This window comes from Bos indicus, chromosome 10 (genome assembly GCF_029378745.1).
Source record: "Bos indicus isolate NIAB-ARS_2022 breed Sahiwal x Tharparkar chromosome 10, NIAB-ARS_B.indTharparkar_mat_pri_1.0, whole genome shotgun sequence".
Lineage (NCBI taxonomy): Eukaryota > Metazoa > Chordata > Mammalia > Artiodactyla > Bovidae > Bos > Bos indicus.
In genome coordinates, this window is record NC_091769.1 from 33,763,601 (window position 1) to 33,784,376 (window position 20,776).

The 20,776-nt window shown below is 38.5% G+C and overlaps 1 protein-coding gene across 1 annotated transcript in view; it reads left to right on the top strand.

The window, feature by feature from the left end:
• The first annotated feature begins 259 nt into the window (after window positions 1-259).
• Window positions 260-20,776, top strand: part of SPRED1 (sprouty related EVH1 domain containing 1) — a 121,638-nt gene continuing 101,121 nt past the window's right edge. The window contains exon 1 of the mRNA XM_019968489.2: window positions 260-1,180. Coding sequence (XP_019824048.1) covers window positions 1,149-1,180 — 32 coding nt within the window. The 5' untranslated portion in view covers window positions 260-1,148. The remainder of the gene's footprint in view (window positions 1,181-20,776) is intronic.

The following is a 20,776-nucleotide window of genomic DNA, read 5'->3' on the forward strand; positions in this document are numbered from 1 at the left end:
TCCTGAAACTTGCTATGCTGCACACGACTTCGAGTTGCAGTGATTCGTCCGGAGGTCGCAGCTTTTAGTCCTCCTACTTACACGCCCTCTCAGTCCGGGCACCCCGCGCGGCAACCCCGCCCCGTACCCGCTCTGGCCCTCCGGGAAGCCGGCGGCCTGCAGAAATCGCCAGGGACTACTTCGCCTCCTTCTCCCGCGGGCGCCCCCGGTTCGGGCAGCGGCGGCGGCGGAAGGAGCGGGCGGCGTGAGCGCTTCCGCCGCCCCCCTCGCGGCTCCCCTCTGGCGAGCGTGAGGAGCTGGCCCGCGGAGCTGCTGGTGGGCACCGTCTGGTGGGGCACCCGCGGCGGGTCTCCTCGCTCTCCCGCCTCTTCTCGGGACCCTGCCCCTCGGGCGTGCCGCTCTTCTCCGACCCGGGTGAGGGCGATACGTTCGCCCGACCCTGCCTCACACGCGCCCCGCCGCCCCCTCCTCCCTCTTCTGGAGTCGTCCCGGCCGGAGCGTCTCTGGAGGAATCCGCCGCCGTGAGGCCCCTCGCCCGCTTCTGCTCGTCCGGAAGGACCGGCCCGATCGCCGTCCGGGGCTGAGCGGGCAGCCGGCGGCGAGGCGGGAGATGGTGGGGTGGGCTCCGGCAGGACCGCGTCGCCGCCGCCCGGAGCCTGGCCTCGGCACCCCCCCGCCGGCCCCCACCAAGCGGATCCTTGCTTCCTCCTCGCCGCATCCCTGAGGGAAGCGCCGCCTCTGCTCCTGGGTTCTCAGTCCTCCTGCCTGCTCCTTCCTGGCCGGACCCCGCCGCGCTCCACCCGTGGCCCGAGGAGCCGGTCTCCAGTCCACCTTCGCAGCCCCCCCTTCCTTTTCTGCTTGGCTCCCACCCTCCCCGGCCTCCTCGGATCCTTTGGCTGGACGCTGAGGCGAGGGAAGAGGCTGGGGTCGCCACGGTGGAGGTTGTCGCCGCCACCCCCCTGCGGGGGTGGCCGGAGTTCCCGGCTGGGGGGGCACCATTCCGGGTGAGGCATCCACCATGGTGAGGCCCCTGAGCCGCTGCCCCCGCGCCCCCCCGGCCGCCGCTGCCTCCTGCCCCTCAGTGCTGCTGCTGCTCCTCTGCCTGCTGTTGCTCCTCCATCTCCAGATCGGATCGCGGTGAGGGAAAGATGAGCGAGGAGACGGCGACTTCTGACAACGAGTAAGCACCTCACTGATTTTGATTACTAACCGCCCCCACCGCCCCATTTTCCCTCGACGCCTCCCCAGACCTCCTCGGGGACTTGGGTGCTTGCAACCGTGGAGAGTTCGAGTGCATCTTGTTCTAGAGAAAACATTTGATTTCTTGAGCCATTTTATTTAATGGCAGGAACCCCGGACCCCCACCCCCAGCATTTAGTTGCTTTCTTCTGGGAGAAGGTATTGAATTTGGCCAGGGATGGCAATTGTTTGTCCATGAGATGGAATAATATGGATGGATGGAGGAGGGGTAGCAATTATCCCACCCGGTGACTGGAAGACCTCTGGCCTGTCCTTTTTCACTTTAGCACACCAATCAACATACCTTAAATATCCATTTTGCCTCCTTTATAGCTGTTTCACTTGGAAACTAATGTGTGGGAGCACCTCCTGCATCAAACTGCACTTGAATCTTAATTCGATGAGTCAGTGTTTCTTAAATACCGATTAAGCCTCCCCCCGCCCCTCACCCTTTTTAAACTTATGACCTGTAAAATTTTTGTAAAAAATGGAGCTAGGGAAGCATTTTTATAATTTCTGTAGCTTTGGGGACACCTGAAGTGTGGACGATGTTGAACTATTCTATTTTGCTTTTGCGAACGCTGGACTTGTCTTTATGAGGAGCATAGGAAAATTTTGAAATCTAAATTTTATCTTTCAGCTACATTGAAACACACCGTTCACGTCAATTTAACAGTGTTTACATTGCTGAACATGTTGATGACTTCATTCATTAACTTGTAGAACATCTCAGCTTAAGTTTTTGTTTATTTGGGCTGTCCTTATGTTTTCCAAGCAAAATACTTTGCCTTTTAAATATTTTGCTGTAACATAACAGCTGCCTGGAGGAATAATGAGGCTGCAACAGTTTTCTATTGAGATGGAATTTAATTCCAAGAGAATATTAGTGTCCGTTTTCTTGTTATTAAATTCAAGTTTTGTTTATCTTCGAAGGGTTGGAAAGAGTTAAGTGAGTTAGGACTAGTCCTAGGACGCATTCCTTTAAGTAAAGAACATTCCTCGAGTCAGACCTTTCTGAGAGCTTTAAAGTCCAAAGCCTAGGCTTGTTTAACATAAAATAGCTTGGGAAATGCAGAGCAGCGTCCCCCCCAGCCCCCATCCACAACACGCTCTTTTGACGAGCGGGGTGTGGGAGAAGGTGGATTGCTGCAGTGTCAGTGCAGTCTAGAAGCAGAAGTGGCCGCCATGTTCTCTCTCTTTTTGTGAATCGCCCTCATTTGCATAGCACACTTTTCATTCATAAAAAAATAATTAAACATCCATCACCTTGGACATCTTGAAAGGATTTCCCAGGAAGAAATTTGAAGCTCAACTGCCAGTCTTAATGTAAAGTTTTGAGTTCAGAAAGTAAGGAGAAATCGAAGTTATAGGTTAAATTCAAAAATATGCGCCCACACAAACAACTACCCCTGTTCTCAGAATGTTGACACAGTTATGTGGGAAATATCAGTTCGGGGAGGTGCTGGGATCACGTGATCGCCTCCATTCATAAAATACCTGGCTGGCCATTCACAGTGCTGTACACTGTCTCACAGCCTTCCGCAGATTAGACCTACTTTGAGAGAGATCAAGAAGTATCTCAGATAACGCTTAGTTAAGAGAAAAACTGCTAAAACCCGTGAACAGAATGACGGTACTTTTTGCTGATACCTTCTTTTAAGAAAGTAGCCTGGATCAAAATGTCAGGTTCTATTTTGGGGGTGGGGGAAGACTAATTACCATATTTAAAGTAAAATATTGAATACCTCCTTTTATGGATGCAGCTGATAGAAACGCTAATATGGAAATGTGAATTGACACACTTGTAAAATACAGTTTTTAAGTGGACTCTTGTAATACTTACCATGGACAAATTGAGAGTACAAGTTTTTTGTTGTAGTGATTACCAGTGAATGATAACTGCTTTTGCACTAAAAATGAATATAAATATTCCCGGTGATTTAATCTCAGAGATTTTGATATTCGAAGCTCCTAATGACAATATTTATTAATGGTAAAATTGCCTTTAAAATAATTAATGTACTTAGTATGGGACAATTTGGAAATTATCTCTCTCAGACTTAAGAATTATGTTTTCACTAATTTATCCTGGCTTGTTATTAAATTTTTTCCTGCTAGGGGCTTTGTTATGTTAATTTTGATAGGTCAAGAATAGTGTGTTTTAACATACCATTTTTGCCATGAGATGTTAACTCTTCGTGGGGACAAACTCTTGTGGGTTTTACTTTTTTTTGTTTTAGAAAGTGATGTGTTCGTCTGATAATCAGTTTTATTAGAGTCTGCATTGTTAGTACAGTAGGTAAATCAGAAAGAGTGAACTTCTTTGGAATGTAGACTTTATCCTGATAATTTAGGTATCTGCTCTTTATAATGTTTTCAAGTGGAAAATTTATTATTTATAATTACATGTATTAGGAAGAAACAGATGTTATGGTAGATGCCCTTAAAGCCTTAGCATAGTTTGAAATTGCCCTAATATATGGTTTTTATTGGAGCCTTATGTATATTTTTTCCTTTTTCTTTTCTCTCTTTTTTAAAAATCCATAATCAATAGGTAATTAGAGACTGTTCTTAACACTTGTATGTTTTTCACCTGATTTTGACTTTTAAAAAGAGTGCAGATTACCAGTGTCTTAAAAAACCATTAACCTTTTCTAGATAGTCATTGTGGTAAAATCAAGGCCTTTAGAGGCCTCATTTTGAAACCTTCTAGTACATGCTTATTTGAAATTAGAGTTATGTGTAGAGAGAGAAATAAATAGTTCTCAGAGGTTGATTGTGGGTATATATTTAATCAAGTAAGTAATGTATTTAAACTAAGTAAGTAATTCTGTAAGCCTGTAACACTTCCGTCTTACACAATGCCACACTTGGGGAAGGTTGGTGAAAGTCTGCTTTTCTTCTCCAGCCTTCAGTAGGAACTGTAACTGCGTTAAAAGTGTTACTAAAAACAACAAAAAATCCTCCATGCAAGAGTGATAGTTTATTTCAAATGATGCACAAACTGGTCTTTAAAGTGAATAAGTAATGTATTTGCATTTCTGCCATTCACATAACAGTATTTAAACATTTGATACATAGTCAAACTCTCCATGAATCGTGTTCATTTATCTGGTTTTTACTATGTGCCAAGAGTAAAAATCTGTGATAAATGCTTTACACATGTATTATGTAATTTATGTATACACATGTAGTTTCAGCAAAGTAGAGTTGCATAGTAGGGTACTGTCATACCTTAATATATATGAATATTTTCTGGTATCATTAAATATTTCCTAAAACATAATTTTTAACACCTACATTATATTCAGTGTATACCATATTTTAATTGATCTACTATTTTTCTGTTATTTCTGAACAGTGCTGCCTTTGATCCTAAGTTGTGTCTTCATCCAAATCTATACCTTTTTCTCCTTGAAATCGTCTAGAGATTGAATAAAATATGCAAATTTTAAGTTGTCCTACTCTTTCTGCTAAATTGCTCTCTAGAAAAGAAGACTCAACGTATGAGACTGCTTATGCCTTGAAATGTCTGTCCAATTCTCTTTGAAAAAAATTTTTGCCCACTTTGAAGGTGGAAATGAGATTGTATTCCTATTTTTTAAATGTCTGGATAATAAAATTGATTTTTTAGAAAACAGAAAACTTGTTAGTTGGTTGTAGAGCAACTGCACTGTTTTTAAATATAAAGAGGATTAAAATGATCATATAAAAGGCATTAATAATTTATGTAACTCTCACCAGCTTTTATGCGGGGCTTCCCTGGTGGCTCAGATGGTAAAGAATCTGCCTGCAATGTGGGAGACCCAGGTTCCATCCCTGGGTTGGAAAGACCTCTGGAGAAAGGCATGGCAACCCACTTCAGTATTCTTGCCTGGAGAATTACATTAATGGAGGAGCCTGGTGGGCTGCTGTCTGGGGTCACAAAGAGTCAGACACCACTATAATGTAAAGAACATTGGTCTTGGACTTGGGAGTTGAGTTTCTGTCCTAACTGTACCTAATTTATTCTCTGATTCTGGGCAAGTGACAGCCTTTGGGGCCCTCAGTTTGTTAACTTGTAAATCAAGGAATTTGAACTAATCATCATCATGGGCTCTTCTTGTTCTAAATTATCCTAAAGTAATACAGAGATAGACACACTGTAAGTCAGTCTAATGTATTAGACTGCTGCTGCTTCGAAGGCGCTTCAGTCATGTCCGACTCTGTGCGACCCCAGAGACGGCAGCCCACCAGGCTCTGCCGTCCCTGGGATTCTCCAGGCAAAAACACTGGAGTGGGCTGCCATTTCCTTCTCCAATGCATGAAAGTGAAAAGTGAAAAGTGAAAGGGCAGTCGCTCAGTTGTGTCCGACTCTTAGCGACCCCATGGACTGCAGCCCACCAGACTTCTCCATCCATGGGATTTTCCAGGCAAGAGTACTGGAGTGGGGTGCCATTGCCTTCTCCATGTATTAGACTACATAGGCTAATACATGTAACATATGTATTTGTTAATTGGTCAGTTTTATGAGATTGTTGATTTTGATATGTTTAAGCAAATGAAAAACTTCCAGTAGATCTCATAGGATGATGAAGTAGAAGCATGAATTTTGAAGAACCAAGATACATTTGGAAACAGTTGGTGCATTCCTAATCTCTAAAGGCTTCCTCATTTTGAGCTTAATTTAATAACCCTGTGTCTTTGATAATATTCATCACAGATGGAAAACTTTTATTTTCTTAAATAAATGTGGTCTTTAGATGAATAAGTGAACAAAAGGCTTTTGGGGTAGATCTTAAGAGGAATGTATTAAGATACCAGCTCTCATGCTTTACTTACTGGCCTAGAAGTGTCAAAAGTCAGTCTTTTCATTTGGTTATTCACACAAATGTTAATCTAACACTAGAGGATAATTTCACATTTATACAGTGTAAGAAATTAACTCAGATAATGAATTGTTCTTTTAAGTTTAACTTGCTGTTTATTACAAGTTTTGTGTGATAGTGGCATCTCATTTTAGAGTCTAGAACCAAAGTCTTAACAGACCCACAAGGTGTTGTTTTTGTGGCACTCAGAATGGTCTGTAATGGGAAGGAAAAAAAATTGTTGGTATATTTTTGTTTAAACATAGTTCATTATTTTTGTTAAAGCATAGTTAATGAGTACTGGATCTCAGACTGAGATGGTAATTGATGTAGACATAAGGGCTTATGTCTCAGAGTGCTTTTACTAATCTCTACCTGAAATATGTCTGCATTCATAATTGAAGAAAATACCAGCAACCATAGCAGGGTTAGAGGTACTTGAGACAGCAACTATGTTAGTTTCGCAGGGCTGGTCTAACAAAGTGCTACATGTGTCTCATGGCCATCTTCTCTTAAGGACACTAGTCATAATGGATTAGGAGCCCACTCAACTCCACTATGACCTTCTCTTAATTAATTACATCTATGGTGACCGTCTTTCCAAATGAGGTCACTTGCTGTGGTACTGGGGGTTGGGACCTAACGTCTTGTTGGAGAGATTCAGTTCAGTGCATAACACCAATAGATTCATGTTTTTTCCCCATACAGTACATTTCCTGTTTGGTTGTTTCAAATATCTTGAAATAGCACTTACTGCCATCACTAGTTTGAAATTATTATAGTTATTAAGCCATTGGTAGGGCTTGCATTTTAATATGTTAATACAGGAACATTACTACTCTATTAAAATTAAAAATATTTTAGTATATGTGCTGCCGAAGAAAGCACCAAAATTTAAAATATTTTGATAATTATTTCAATATAATTTTGTAATCTTACATATTTTATTTAAAATCTTTAATATTCTGAGAAAGGAGGCCATTGACCTCACTAGAACTGCCAAAGAGGTCCATGGCACAAAAGGTTAAAATCTTCCTACTATGACTGAGGTCCTAAAGACTGAACCCAAAGAAAGAGATATAGAATAGGAAGGTTAAGAAATGTGAACAATAAGATGAACAAGTCCAAGATGCAGCTAACAGTTCCAAAAGAAGAAATAATGGGGGAGAGGAAATACTGAGAGATACTGGCTGAGAATTTTCAAAAAGTAGCAAATGAAACACAATTCAGTGAACTAAAAACAACAAAGCCTCACAGTCAAACTGGATTTATTGTGAGATTGCAAGAATGTCAACATGAGAAAATCAATATAGTTTGTCACATTTGAAGAACAAGGAAAACGAATGATACAATCTTAAATGCCAGATTGTCATTTGGTCTCTGCTTATAGTAGGGAAGTGAATGTCCATACTTTATAGATTTATAATATAAATGTTCATAAATATGGATTTATATTATTTTTCTGCTTCCTAGAATTTTACTTTTTCTGATTTAAAATGAGATTGTATTTGATCCACTTTTTAGGATTGCTTTTAGTTCAAGAATCCTGAGTGACTTTCTTTGTACTTTGCAAATCCACATTTAATAGATCATCCATGTTGCTTGTAAATGTAGGATTGAACAGTAGAAATTACCTAGTATATGAAATTTTAAAATTACTTTGGAAGGCATTTTCTTTCTATATTTAGAGTGTGAAGAATAAGCATTTCTAAATTTAAGAGTAATTGGAAATGAAATTTTAATATCAGTTTTATCATTTTATTGCTAAATGTTATCTGTGAAACAGGTATTATAGTTTCAATAAAGGGCATTATGACTTGGAATGCAGAATTTAATTGTCTCTTGGTAGTATATAATGATACTATACTTATGATTAGACACATTTTGTTTGTCTCTTCACTTGATTAGAGATTAATTTCACAAATACGCAGTATTTGTTAATGTTTTAGTATCCAATAGTTGGATTACCAAACTTTAGATGGAATTTAGTGAACTTTGACTTTTTTGATGCTACTTTTTCAAAGTTATAACTTTTACCACATCAGAATGTTAATGATTAACTTTGGCATAAAATCACCAAACTTCTTTCACTGTTCTGTTGTGAATTACATTGGTATTTTGAGATTGGAATTAGGGATCAGTTCTGGGTTTGTCCCTTTAATTATATGTAAAAGCATTTCAGAATTTTAGTTGCTAAGTTATATATATGGATTTCTTAGTTTTTAATGTCAGATACCATTAGTAACTTTTTCTTGAAACTCAGTTCAGTGACATTTGAGTGCCTATTAGGCACTTGACTTTTCTTTAGCCCTGGAGATACAAAGATAAGTAAAACCTGATAACTGCTTTCACTATCCAGCAAGGGAACTAGATCCCTCTGAAATGTGCTGAGTGCTCTGGTTATGAAGTCTTCAAGGCTTAAGAAGAAAGTAATTTTACCGTTGATGAACTGCAGAGTGGGAGTTGTGTGTGAAGGAGGCCTTCAGAAAAGAGATGGTATTTAGGAGTCAGCCAGAGATGAGGGCAATGGGAAGAGGAGGGGCATTCCAAGAAGAGAGGCTGGTGGGGAGGGGGAACTGAAAAACAAGCATAAAAGATATTTAAGTAATCTGAAACTGAACTACAATATCTGCAAAATATGCCTATAGTTGAAGCCAGTGAAGAATTGCCCAAGGATAATGTTAAAAAGTAATAGAAAATGAATAGTGAGAATCAGGAGTGTTTTTAAGGGAGAGTGAGAAGGGAATGGCACCCCACTCCAGTACTCTTGCCTGGAAAATCCCATGGGCGGAGGAGCCTAGTAGGCTGCAGTCCATGGGGTCGCTAAGAGTTGGACACGACTGAGTGACTTCACTTTCCCTTTTCACTTTCATGCATTGGAGAAGGAAATGGCATCCCACTCCAGTGTTCTTGCCTGGAGAATCCCAGGGACTGAGGAGCCTGGTGGGCTGCCGTCTATGGGGTCACACAGAGTCAGACACTACTGAAGCGACTTAGCAGCAGCAGCAGAGAAGGGACAATAAAAGACAGAAAAGTCTTGAGAGGTAGGAGAGAAATTAGACAAAATGGGAAGTGATGAAATGGCGACAGCAAAAAGCAAGATTATGTAAGTTTAGGGGGAAGTTTGGAGTTGAGATTATTTATTAAATGAGGTGATGTTGATAATGGAGAAGAGGAAAACAAAAAATAAGGGAAGGTTGTTAATTGGGAGAGCACGGCCCAGGAAAGAGGAGTCTTGCAAACTGTTTAATTGCTTGGGTCAGATACTGTGCTAGATTTAATCCTCCTAATGACCATGTGAACTAAGTATTATCCATAGTTTACAATTGAGATAACCAAGACTTAAAAGAGTTTTAGTAACTTACTTGTAGCCATGCAAGAGAGTGAGTGGTAGAACTGAGATTCAAATTGCACTATATTTATACCACACTGTACCTCATATCAGAGAAGGCAGTGGCACCCCACTCCAGTACTCTTGCCTGGAAAATCCCATGGACGCAGGAGCCTGGTAGGCTGCAGTCCATGGAGTCGCTACGAGTCGGACACAGCTGAGTGACTTCACTTTCACTTTTCACTTTCATGCATTGGAGGAGGAAATGTCAACCCACTCGTGTTCTTGCCTGGAGAATCCCAGGGACGAGGGAGCCTGGTGGGCTGCTGTCTATGGGGTCGCACAGAGTCGGACATGACTGAAGTGACTTAGCAGCAGCAGCAGCAGTACCTCATATATTTCATGGCCAGACTAGATTTTGAAGAAAAAAAAAATAAGCTTGAAGTGATAGGTTGACAAGTAGAAGTGACAACTGTTTTGAGGGATTATAAGTTTTGATAAAAAGAACTGGTAGAGGGCAAGTAGGGAAATCAAAAGATAGATTTTGATCAAAGAACACAGACTCCAGAGTGGTAACATGATGGAAGATTAAAGTAGAAACAGGTTGTTGGAGTAGAGGAACCAGGATTTTTTAGGATATTTTAAAAGTTCACTAGTATGGCTGTTCAGTTTCCTGGGTTGGTATCAGAAGTTGAGGTGGAGAGGAATCCTGAGCCAGGGCCATTGTATTTAATTAGTGTGTGGGATGAGCTGCTTAAAATTGAGTATGACTATTGACATCTGCACTGCAATTTTAAGAATCAGGAGTAAGGGTTTTGGAATTGGAAATTGAAAAGGAGGGTGTCACAGAGGATAAGAAAAGGGAAGGGCTTATCCTGGAGGAGTTGGGAGTATTGGAAGTGATAGGATCTCATATAATAATGGTGTTGGTAATTAGGAAATAGAAAGGAAGCTAGACATGTGAATAAATTATCCAGATTTGGAACTTACCATGAACTTAAAGAATTTTCTGAGAGACTGACCAAAATGTTGACTGATACTATAGGGCTTTATCCGAATAAATGATATTGTCTTTGACAGAACATTTTGTATTTTGGGGATACTTTAATCCTAATACGGTTATAAAGATCTTTTTGAAACAAAATTCACTGAATTTCTATAATTGACTTGGTATTCATAATTAACATGATCTGTGGTTACTACTGACTGTCTCATTAAGACTTCGGCAAGTCATGTAACCTGACTTTGTGCTTGATTTTCCATCTGTAAAGCCAGGAAAACATGTCCCTACTTCAGCGGGATGTTAAAAGATAAAACGTAACCTTCCCTCCTCCCTCCATAACATTTTTTGATTAGAGATAAGAGAATATTAAAAAGAACTTTCAGTTCTTGAGGAGAAAGGTACTATGTTCATGAAATAATCAGTACTCATTTTCATTTAGCCTTAAGGTAGGGTTACTTTTTGAAAAGGATTATGGACCTGATGGAAAAATTGTATTTGAGTTTAAATGTTGAAAAGCTGCTTTTCAGAAACACTTAAAATTTAAACATTCCAACACAAAAAAATAATATAAATCTCTATTGTGTATATTTTTCAAAGCAATTTTAGCATCTGAGCACATTTTGGAAATACGTTTAAGTAGATTTGATGTCTCTCCATCAAAATTGGCTTCCCTGATAGCTCAGTTGGTAAAGAATCCGCCTGCAGTGTAGGAGACCTGGATTTGATTCCTGGGTCGGGAAGATCCACTGGAGAAGGGATAGGCTACCTACTCCAGTATCCTTGGGCCCTTGTGGATCAGCTGGTGAAGAACATGCCTGAAATGTGGGAGACCCGGGTTCGATCACTGGGTTGGGAAGATCCCCTGGAGAAGAGAAAAGTTACCCTCTCCAGTATTCTGGACTGGAGAATTCCATGGACTACAGTCCCGTGTGATCACGAAGCGTTGGATATGACTGAACAGCTTTCACTTTCATAAAAATTAGCTAATTTCAGTGGGGAAGGGAGAAGGCAATGGCCACCCACTCCAGTCCTCTTGCCTGGAAAATCCCATGGACGGAGGACCCTGGTAGGCTGCAGTCCATGGGATCACAAAGAGTCGGACACGACTGAGCGACTTCACTTTCACTTTTCACTTTCATGCATTGAAGGAAATGGCAACCCACTCCAGTGTTCTTGCCTGGAGAATCCCAGGGATGGCGGAGCCTGGTGGGCTGCTGTCTATGGGGTCGCACAGAGTCGGACACGACTGAAGCGACTTAGTAGCAGCAGCAGCAGTGGGGAAAAGTCATCTTTTGCAGAGTTGAATGAAGGAACTTTCAGATTATATGGAGGGGGAAAGAAATTACTTTCATGGGAGATGGGAGGAGGAGTCTTTTTTTCAGGTTATTAAAGATTTAGATTTTTAATTTTTTGCCTGTGTAATCAACTAGGAACTCATAATGGGTGACATGAGCTAGATCTGCTAGCTAGAAGTTTGTTGCTGTGTCTTAGTGCTGACTTTGATTTGGACAGCTAAAGGTCTGTACGCTTATATTTAGTTCATTTTATAATCATCAGCAACTAAAGCAAAAATTTGTTTATATTTTGATTTAGCCTGATGTTTAACATTATTACTCTGATACTGTGTCATTTGTTATTTAGAAAATAATAGCCTTAGATATGTAGTTACTAAAACTTGGTTTAGGATCGAGTTTGAAGTTATCTATGAATCAAAGTCCTAAATGAACATAAATTAGGAGCTTAAAAATACGAGGAAAAATGTGTATGCTTTTTCTCTTGAGAGTTATTTTATTTGATCCAAAAAACTTAATCAACTTAGAGTTAAGAAAATATAACAAATAACTTTAATAAGTAGTCTATCAAATTAAGATATTTTTTCAACTCTATGATAATTTTTTCAAAAAGAAAGGGGAGAGAAGTAGATGAATGAGTGGACAAGCTGGCCTCTCTATAATCACCTGAGTTTTCATTTGCAGTTTTTCCTCATCTTGATACTTCGGGAGAGAGCAAAGTTAGCTTCTTAGTTTTATCAGTTCAGCTCAGTCATGTCCGACTCTTTGTTGACCCCATGGACTGCAGCACACCAGGCTTCCCTGCCCATCACCAGCTCCTGGAGCTTGCTCAAATTCTTGTCTATCGAGTCAGTGATGACATCCAACCATCTCATCCTCTCTCATCCCCTTCTCTTCCTCCCTTCAGTGTTTCCCAAAATCAGGGTATTTTCTAATGAGTCAGTTCTTTGCATCAGGTGGCTAAAGTATTGGAGTTTCAGCTTCAGCATCCGTCCTTCCAAAGAATATTCAGGACTGATTTCCTTTAGGATTGGCTGGTTTGATCTCCTTGCAGTCCAAGGGACTCTCAAGAGTCTTCTCCAAAACCACAATTCAAAAGCATCAGTCCTTCAGCGCTCAGCTCTTTATGGTCCAGTCACATTCATACATGACCTCTGGAAAAACCATAGCTTTGACTCAGCGGACCTTTGTTGGCAAAGTAATGTCTCTGTTTTTTAATATGCTGTCTAGGTTGGTCATAGCTTTTATTTCAAGGAGCAGGTGTCTTTTAATTTTATGATTGTAGTCACCATCTGCAGTGATTTTGGAGCCCAAGAAAATAAAGCCTGTCACTGTTTTTTGATTCCCCCCACCCCATCTCTTTGCCATGAAGTGATGCCATGGTCTTAGTTTTTTGAATGTTGAGTTTTAAGTTATATAGGTCCTATTGAGTCTGAATCTGTACTGTGTACTCGGTCCCAGCATACATCATACAAAAGTAGTTTGACTTAATAATTACTGGCTAATGTCTAGTCATTTTTGGTTTTACACTATTTCAGCTAGGTCCTTAGTAGGAGGAAAACTGAGCTGAATCCTTTTAATTGATTTCTGATATCTGAATATCCCCACCAAACTAGTATGTTGAAATCCTAACCCCCAGAGACAATGGTATAATGGTGTGGGGCCTTAAATCATGAGGACGGAGGTTCCACAGAGTCCCTTGCACCATGTGAAAAGTCCCTAGCTGTGAACCAGGAAGAAGGCCTTTACCCAGCCATGCTGGCATCTCGATCTTGAACTTCTCAGCCTCCAGAGTTGTGAAAACTAAATTCCGGTTGTTTATTAGCTACCTTCCCCATTCTGTTGTATTTTGTTACTGCAAGCTGATGGACTAAGACACTGACTTTGTTTTGGGGAGGACAAAACAAGAACAAAACTTAGCATAGTTTTCAGTTGTTTCTAGTACCGTACAGATATATTTTTATTCGTTTTAATAGTGTATATATGAATATTATTTATTTTCCTCAAATATACTTAATTTCTATACTTACACATGGGTTTTTTTAGTAATCATTATTTTAATGTCTATAATAGTTCATCAAGTTGTACCATAAGTTTACATAGGTATTTTCTTGGTAGTGAACACTTTGGTGTCCAGCTCTTGACTTATCAATAAAATTGTAATGAGCATCTTTTCTGCATACATTTGTTTTTTTTTTCTGTTCAATTAATTTCTTAGGTACATTTATGGAGTGAAATACTTAATTTCAAAGAATATGTGGCCTTAAATTCTAATTACGAAGTGTTGATTTCAAACAATTGTATTTTTTGCCTATTGTGGATTATTTATAAATGCATTCTCATATTTCTTAGATTTCATTTTTATTCTTTAGTACCTTGTGGGTTTTTTACATAGCTCCCAATATGTAATTAAGTGACAGCTAATGTTGGAATGAGTAGCAGCATTGTCTTAAAATCATTTGATAGATTTAGTCTTGATAACAGCTACTTGAAATGTTATTACTGTATTACCTGCAATTACAAAGGTGAGAAAACTGGGACTTAAGAAAGTTGAATAGCTGGTGGAGACTCCAAGGCCCATACCCTAAAACAGCTTTTAAACTCTTGACTGTAACAGTAACAAATACTTTATATTTTTTAACAAAGTGTGCATAGGTACATACATGCATTCATACACACACACACACAAAACCTTTTGTAAAACAACTTGGACTTAAGATGACACAAGCTGATTTCTGTATTCTGTAGATTAGAATTATAGGATATTTTATCTATTCTGTGTAAAAATAATGCTGCTTAAGACACTTGTAGTTAAAAGTGCCAGGTTCTGAACTACAGTGCAATTTATGGAATATTGTCCTTTAAGGATGTGTCTCCTTATTGGTACTAAAGATTTATATTTATGTTCAGCTTATTATTTCATGAAAATAGATAATATGAAAAGGTATAGGATTCTCAGGGCAGTGCATTTCAGGGTTGAGTTGTGAGGCATTGTAGGGGAATTCAGATTTGAATCACTGAAGCTAGGTTATAGATAATAAGCGTTACATCATTGCGTCTCAGATTTCTTTCACTGAAGTGCCCTGAATTTATCATTCATGAATTTGGGAATGTATCCCAAAGCAGCTTGTAAAAAGTATATAGTTATTTTGAAATCTGATAAACAATTTCAAAGATACTATGAATATTGCATTTTAGTCAATAATTGAGTTGTTTTTTCAATATGAAATGGAATGTTTTTAATCATTTATATTAGGAAAAAAGGAAAACTTTTAACTGTAAAGTCTTTGTGTATTTATATCCTATGGCATTATATGCCTCTAACTTGTGTGGCACATTTCTGGGAGGAAGTGTACTCTGGTTAGAGGCAGCATTTAGAGTACATTAGGGTGTTGCTCAAGGGCAAGTCATGATCGTGCACTGTAATTACAGCAGATGCCATTTTCAAACAAAAAGTAAGAACGTAAAAATCCAGCAAAGATTAATAGAAACTTTTTGAAGTACAAAAAGAATACAATCACATTGTAGGAAACTTGGAACATAGCAGGAAATTACCCACAGAAGTTTTCTTTTTTGCACTCATGTTAAAAGTTTTATAAAGGCAAAAAATACATAGAAAGGATTTTAAGATTTGTTTCTCTAAAAATGTCACATAGATCATATGATTTATATATATAGTGAGTTACCTGTATCAGAAAGAATAGAATTATGCCAGTTGGCACATTATAAAATCTGGAGATCTATATAGAAAAGAAAAGAAACTCAGATTCTAGTCTCAGTTTTGCCATTTACTTATGTGAGTTAGAGCAAGTCTTTTAGTGTCTGAGCATCTGTGCTTATGAAGACAGTAATCTTTTCTTACCCATAAATTACTTTTTGCATGAAAATTATATAAAAATGGATTTGTGTATGTATGAGTTTTGATTTACCAATGGGGAGAAGAAGTGTTTTTTAGATGATTGGGGGGAAAAAAAATAGAAGTAAGCAGAGAAGGCAGAAAAAGGAAAGGTTTTAGAAGACTTCAGGAAGAAGAGGAAAGCCTAGGAATTAGAATCGAAGTGTGTGGGCCTGATTGGGGAACTAAATGGTATCGGTACATATAAAAAGTATAGCTAAGTTAAAGATTATTTGTTGTTGTTCAGCCGCTAAGTTGTGTCCAACTCTTTTTGACCTCTGTGGACTGCAGCACGCCTGCTTCTGTGTTTTTTAGATTTGGTTTCCACTTCAGGAAACGGGAAAGAGGTTAGTTTAGTGTGAGGAGATTTTAAATCTTGAAATGTGTTTTAGTCTATAAATCATAGGCTTTTATTCTACGATTTATTCTATACATCGTATGAATTTTATCCTGATACGTTCTTCCATTTTGGATAATATTAATTGCTGAAGTGTATTAAGTATTTTGCTGTATGTCAAACATGAATTACCTCATTTGACCTTTCATTCCAAAGCAGATTATGATTAACTTTCAGTTCTTTTTTTAAAAACCTTTGGTGCACGAAATTAGACTAATGATTATCTTGGTTCGTACTGTCATCATTGGTTTATGTATGGACCTCTGTAGTCTGTTATTTTTACTTTTTTATTTACTTGACAAGTATTCACTTAGTATAATCCAAGAATCAGGACATTGATGATAGCTAAAATCTACCTAACATACTGCTGTTATATTCCTTTGACCTCTTCCTAGAGGTTACTTTATCATGTGTTGTGTATATCATTTTGTTGCTGTTGTTCAGTCACCAACTTGTCCATGAGGTTGACTTTGCCACCCCACAGACTATAGCATGCCAGGCTTCTCTGTATCCACTATATCCAGGAGTTTGCTCACATTCATGTCCGTTGAGTTGGTGATGCTATCTATCTCATCTTTTGCCACCTGCTTCTCCTTTTGCCTTCAATCCTTCCCAGCATCAGGGTCTTTTCCAGTGAGTTGGCTCTTCACATCAAGTATTGGCCAAAGTATTGGAGCTTGAGCTTTAGCAGCAGTCCTTCCAGTGAACATTCAGGGTTGATTTCCTTTACTTCCTGTTAAAAAAACCTTTATCATGTATATGTACGCCTAACAGTGTCTCATTATTTTTGAAATCTATAAAGGGGATATGGGCTTCCCTGGTGGCTCAGTGGTAAAGAATCTGCCTGCCAATGCAGGAGACACAGGTTCAGTCCCTGGACTGAGAAGATCTCCTGAAAGGAAATGGCAACGCACTCCAATATTGTTGCCTGGAAAATCCTATGGACAGAGGAGCCTGAAGCTATAATCCATACGTCTAAACAACAACAACAAAAGGAATGTACTTAGTGTATATTAACTCCTGAACTGATTTTTTTTATGCTCAGTAATGTCTTAAGATGTCTCCATTCTTTTTGTTATAGTTTTTTATTCATTTGCCCTGCCATATAATACTCCATTGTGTTACATTACCACAATATAGACAGTCTGTTGTCTAAGAATATTTGAGTTATTTTTAGGTATTTGCTATCATGAGTGTTACCACTGTGAACTTTTTTGCAGTATTCTAATGCATATATGCTAAAGGTTCTCTTTAATGTATTTGGGGTTAAAATAGTTGGATTTAAGTTATGTTGTAAATTTTCAAGTTTACAAGGTAATACAAAATTGTCCCCATGCAGTTCCAATTTGTACTCCTACTGGCAGTGTAAGAGAAGAGGTATAAAAACTACATTTTTATAACAGATGTAACAGATGATATTTGCTAACATTTTTTTTTTTTTTGCTTACTGTGTGACAGACACTGTTCTAAATGCTTACATGAATTAATAAATTTTTAAATTCCCACATCCATCCTGTTGGGCACTGTTACATCTGTTTTATAGATGAGGAAGCTGAGGCATGAGAGGACTAACCTATTAGTACATGATAGGATTCAAACTTCGTTAGGTCGGGATATCTTACCTTTCCAAATGCCCATTTATGGATTTACCTTCTCCTTTCCTTTTCCTCTGTCCCCATCAGTTTCTTGGTCTTTATTTGCTTTTGATAGTGAGTTTTGGTTATTGTTTCTTTATATTATTTTGTGTTAGCATTATCCATTGTGTAGTCTTCCTTTAAAAAGCAATTTCTTAAAAAACCAAAGTTTTCTCATTTGTAGAATGAGTAAGATGGTTCAGATGATACCTAGCATTTTTGGCTCTAGTATTTTGTAACTTGACATAGTCTCCTATGTAGAAAATTTTCACATTTTCTGTTTCTTAAATCTTAAGATGTGAAACAGTTTAGAATGCTTTATTTCATTGTAAAATTTCACTTAAAGTTAATTGTTTATGTTTAACAGAATATTGTCAGCTTCCCTGGTGGCTCAGACAATAAAGAATCTGCCTGCAGTGTAGGAGACCTGGGTTAGGAAGATCATCTGGAGAAGGGAATGGCTACCTACTCCAGTATTCTTTCCTGGAGAATTCCATGGATAGAGGAGCCTGGGGGGCTATAGTCCATGAGTTGCAAAGAGTCAGACATGACTGAGTGATTATCTGTACATCAGCAAGCTATTAAGTAGCTAACAATTCTGGCATGGACGTGAACATATACTGATTTCAGCATAGGCTTTTGTGTATACGTCTGTTGAGCTGAATGAAATTTTTTCCTTTAGTGTTTGTAAGTATTGTTCTTGAGGGTTTTTTTGTTTGTTTTGTTTTTTTAAGCCAGTCATCTTTGTACTCTGCTGCCACTTGATCTGTAAATGTTTTGTTTTTTGTTTTACCCTTTAGGTACTGAGTTAAGATAAAATATTATTTTAAAATTCTGATTCTAGTGATAGATGACAGTTTATTTGACAGTTTATTGGGTTAATATTGAATGACAAAGTTCTAGACCCAGTTGTATATACTTAATTATCTGTATATCTTGCCAAAGTAGGATATTATCTCAACCTCAGATCTTTAAGTGTTTAGGTGCTGTAAAAATAGCAGTTAGAACTGTTTCAGTAAAGTCTGTTAATTCAAATCCATTATGTGTGTGCTGCACATGTAGTGGTAGTTAAATGTTGCAGTGCAGTGAGCCCTATAAGCATCAGTCATACATGTGTGCTGAAGTGGCAGGCCGATAGAAACAGCCAAACAGATGGAGATCAGGGTGTTGCAGCATTTTTTACTAGTCAAATTTAGTCCTTCTTCTGGTTTTTACATTGCTGTTAGCTTTGGCACAGTCATTAATATTGATTCTGAGTGAAATAGATAAAACAAACATTAATGAGCATTTCTTATTTGCTGGAGAAAAGATTGGAACTAAATTTTTTAAAGTTTTCTGGTGTTAAGCCGATAAGCTTTGGGGATACAGATGAGTAAAATCTGAGTCTTTTTGCCTTCACAGAGTTCTCAGTCTGATACTGGAAATACATGATTGGTTCTTTGGTAATGAAGGACTTGATTCCCTGCTATTGGAAAAGATAGTCCCAGAAGAGTGAGGAAAAACATTGAAAGTAAAAAGTACTTCATTTTGGAAAGACATGTTTACATGTTATGTATATAACTTTGTGTGTAGTTCAGTAATCTGGTGATTAAAGTAGCTACAGTCTTGTCTTTCAATTCACTTTGAAGTTTTTATGGTAGGATAGATTGTGTCTGAATGTGGAAGTGTTAGTCGCTCAGTTGTTTCTGACTCTTTGTGACCCAGTGGACTGTAGCCTGCCAGGTTCCTCTGTCCATGGGATTCTCCAGGCAAGAATACTGGAGTGAGTTGCCAGTCCCTTCTCTAGGAGATGTTCCCCACCCAGGGATTGAATCCAGGTCTCCTGCATTGCAGGCAGATGCTTTACCATCTGAGCCAGCAGAGAAGCTGTGAATTTCTCCAGGCAAGAATACTGGAGTGGGTAGCCCTGCCCTTCTCCAGGGTATCTTCATAACCCAGGGATCAAACTCAGGTCTCTGGTATTGCAGTCAGATTCTTTACTGTGTAAGAAAGGTAAAAGTTAAGGACTTCCCTGGTGGTCCAGTGGCTAAGACGCCAAGCCTCCAACACAAGAGCCCTGAGTTCCATTCATGGTGAGGGAACTAGATCCCAGATGCTGCAACTAAGTTCACGTGCTGGAACTAAAGATATAGCATGCTGCAATTTAAAAAAATCCCGCATGCCGCAGTGAAGGTAGAAATCCTACATGCTGCAACTAAGACCTGGAGTAGCCAAATAAATAAAAATAAATTTTTATAACAAAGGAAAAAGATTTAGTGTCTTAACAACTTAGAGCTGAGAGTAGATGATTATTGTGAACTTAGCCTTTTTATGACTTTAGATTATGTATTATAGATAGTTACATTTATTGATGTTTACTTAAAAGATATGAAATCTTTATATATAAATCTAATACATATAAATCTAGTCTATATAAATAAATTATATATATTAATGTTTACTTAAAAATACTTTAATCTTTTCTTTTTAAAAATCATTTCTTTGGTTAGCAAGAGCTTTGAAATGAGTCATTTGTAATATTTTAGTCCACGTGGGTCAGGTTTTAGTGTAAGAACATGAGCTGTGTTATCAAAGCTAGATAAATGGTGCAAAAAGCCTAAATTTGATAGGAAGACAAAGGGGGCATTTTAGGTGAAGTACGTTGTTGCGGTTCCAAACTCGTCAAGTAACTTGCCATGAACTTAAGCTACTGTAATTTTTCTCCATTTCTTCTTAATTATTGTATTAAAAACTATAGATTTTATGGGCAGAGAGGACAAGGTAGAAGCATTGAAGGGTTTACATACACATGCTGTTTTGTCATTGTCTCTCATCAGCCTACATCATCTTGAGAATTTTTCTCTATTGTATACTAAAGAGCTTTCAAAAGTTTGTGGCAGATACTGGTAAAGCAAGCATAAAATAGTTCTCATATTGCTGTGTTTCCTCAGAAATTTCATGTGTGTGTACAGTCTTAATTTGAAATAATTTTAGACCTACAAAAAGGTAAGAAAAAATGTACCAAGAATATTCATATATTCTTTGACTGGCTTTCTAAAATGTTGGTATCTTAAACAGCCAAACAGGAAATTAACACTGATAATAATATTATCTACAGACCTTATTTCAAGTTTTATCAGTTGTTCTATTAGTGTCCTT